This window comes from Salvelinus sp. IW2-2015, linkage group LG26 (genome assembly GCF_002910315.2).
Source record: "Salvelinus sp. IW2-2015 linkage group LG26, ASM291031v2, whole genome shotgun sequence".
Lineage (NCBI taxonomy): Eukaryota > Metazoa > Chordata > Actinopteri > Salmoniformes > Salmonidae > Salvelinus > Salvelinus sp. IW2-2015.
The window spans coordinates 17,223,995-17,226,032 of NC_036866.1; the positions used below are offsets into that span (position 1 = coordinate 17,223,995).

The 2,038-nt window shown below is 41.4% G+C and overlaps 1 protein-coding gene across 1 annotated transcript; it reads left to right on the top strand.

Annotated features, from left to right (window-relative positions):
- Positions 1 to 307: 307 nt before the first annotated feature.
- LOC111952908 (C-C motif chemokine 4) lies at positions 308 to 1,837 on the top strand. Its single transcript, XM_023971916.2, has 3 exons — positions 308 to 470; positions 559 to 679; positions 1,252 to 1,837. Exons 1-3 carry the CDS (start codon positions 401 to 403, stop codon positions 1,364 to 1,366), a joined length of 306 nt encoding a protein of 101 aa, XP_023827684.1. The 5' UTR covers positions 308 to 400; the 3' UTR covers positions 1,367 to 1,837.
- Positions 1,838 to 2,038: the final 201 nt, after the last annotated feature.

Sequence of the window (2,038 nt, forward strand, 5' to 3'; positions counted from 1 at the left end):
TACACGGTCATGACATGAATAGAACCTAAAAATCCCACATGGGCTTTTCTTCATTATGAATTCACAATCATATATATACTTCTGATGTAAAACCCAATGCTGAAAAAGAGAAGTGAAATACAGCCACGTCATAGAAAACTCCTGACACTGTCTGATGCATGGGACGACACACACACAAATACACACGACTTAAATGTTTAACAATTAGATGGGGAAACCTGACCGAGACAATCGTTAGGGGGAGACCCTTGTCAGGGTCTCCCCCTAACTCCACCTTTATAGTATAAAGACTGGTCCTCTGTACACCACAACAACGCAGAGAATAAAGCTTGACACCTGAAGTCACAACACTTTACTTCTCATTCACTCTCCACCCTACCTGGACCAACTCTAAGCCAGCATGTTCACCCCTCGTCTTGCTATGCTGTCTGCGCTTGTTCTGGTACTCAGTGCCATCACTTTTACCGAAGGTAAGCGACTGTAACTGTAATGTTTGTATTTTTGAGTGTGTGTGTGTCCCAAACTGACCTATAAGTGTGTGTTCTGTGTGTTGTCTAGGCCTGCGTATGGCAAGCGGACCGAAGAAATGTTGTTTTACCTTTGCTGATCGTCAAATACCCAGAGGTAGAGTGGTGGGTTACACCAAGACCAGCCAGCAGTGCTCCAACCCAGCCATTCTGTGAGTAACCTTACTGTTATTTAGCTGTTACTGTGTGAGAATGGATATGTGGCGATTAGTGCTTGAGAGTGATTTCTAAGTTAGTGTGATCCGAACACTCAAGATACTGATGTCAAAGAAAAGTGTTATGTTGTAATATTACAGGTGTCAGACAGACAGAGAGCCATTGATTCAATCATGCTGTGACTGGGATAGTTATAGGACTGACAGGGAATGATTGGCATTCGTGGTCCAAATCCTCAAAGAAATCAGTGTAAGAGACCGCTCCACAAAGAGAGAGAGCGAGCTGCTTCTTTTTGTTGACTATCCCTCTGTTGTATAACTCAGAATGTGTTCCTCTTTCCTGTGATCAACTTTCACTACCTCACTTTCACGTCGTCATGCATTTCCCTTTAAAAATGAGAACAAAAGTCCTCTGACATCATCATCTAAAACTAGGTTAAAAATCTAACATAGATCTAAAACAGGATGTCATAAGTCATGAGTGAGCGTTGGATGTCTTGCATGTGATTGTCCCTATGCGGTGTTGTTGCTGTTATGCTGTGCTAATAACCCTGTTTTTCTATGTCCAGGTTTAAGACTCAGGCGGGGCGAAAGGTGTGTGCCAGGTCCTCAGACAGATGGGTGAAAGACTATATCAACTTCCTGGACAGCAAGAAGTCTGGGGAGCAGACACCACTCCTGTAACCATGGTGATCGGACCATCAGCTGTGTCAACATCAAAGCAAATCCTTCAGAACCTCTTTTGTACCTCTATTTCACAAGGACATGGCCAGTGATCTGCCTCAGAGAGAGCAGTCATGGCCCTGAGCCAAAACACCACCTGGATCTGGGGAAATAGATAAGCTAGATCTCTATATAACTGTAACACTGTGAGCAGCCTGTATACCTTTCTCTTTAGCATTTGATGCCTGTGATCAAATGACAGAGAATGATTTGACAGAACGATTGTCAATATTTATTTTTTAAATTAAATTCGATACACACATCCGTAAAACACATAATTGTGTAGAATGTGTTGTGCATAGTGATGATTAGATTAAATTAGAGTGTAGTTCCATAGAATGACCTAGGTTATGTTACATTTAAGTATTCTTGATTACTGAATTGCAGGATATAGGCCTATATTCTGTTTTATTGCCTTCAATTCATTAAAATGCATGTAGACAAATCATTTGTTGGTTTCAATGCCTCGCTCTCTGTTTTAATGCTTACCTGATTAAACAAGACTGTAAAATATCTCTAAACCACACTGAGTATTCAGATGCACGCAATTGTGTAAGTGTGTCTAACTGTCTCAGCGTAAAGGACATGAAAGTTTCACTGGCCAGCTCATTCTTGAGCTGATATATTACCTGT

What these genes read in the sequence shown, in the direction of transcription:
- LOC111952908 (XM_023971916.2), top strand. Translation starts at nt 401, where the DNA reads ATGTTCACCCCTCGTCTTGCTATGCTGTCTGCGCTTGTTCTGGTACTC. An exon ending in TGCCATCACTTTTACCGAAG is followed by an intron (nt 471 to 558) that starts GTAAGCGACTGT and finishes TGTGTTGTCTAG; the next exon opens with GCCTGCGTATGGCAAGCGGA. An exon ending in TGCTCCAACCCAGCCATTCT is followed by an intron (nt 680 to 1,251) that starts GTGAGTAACCTT and finishes TTCTATGTCCAG; the next exon opens with GTTTAAGACTCAGGCGGGGC.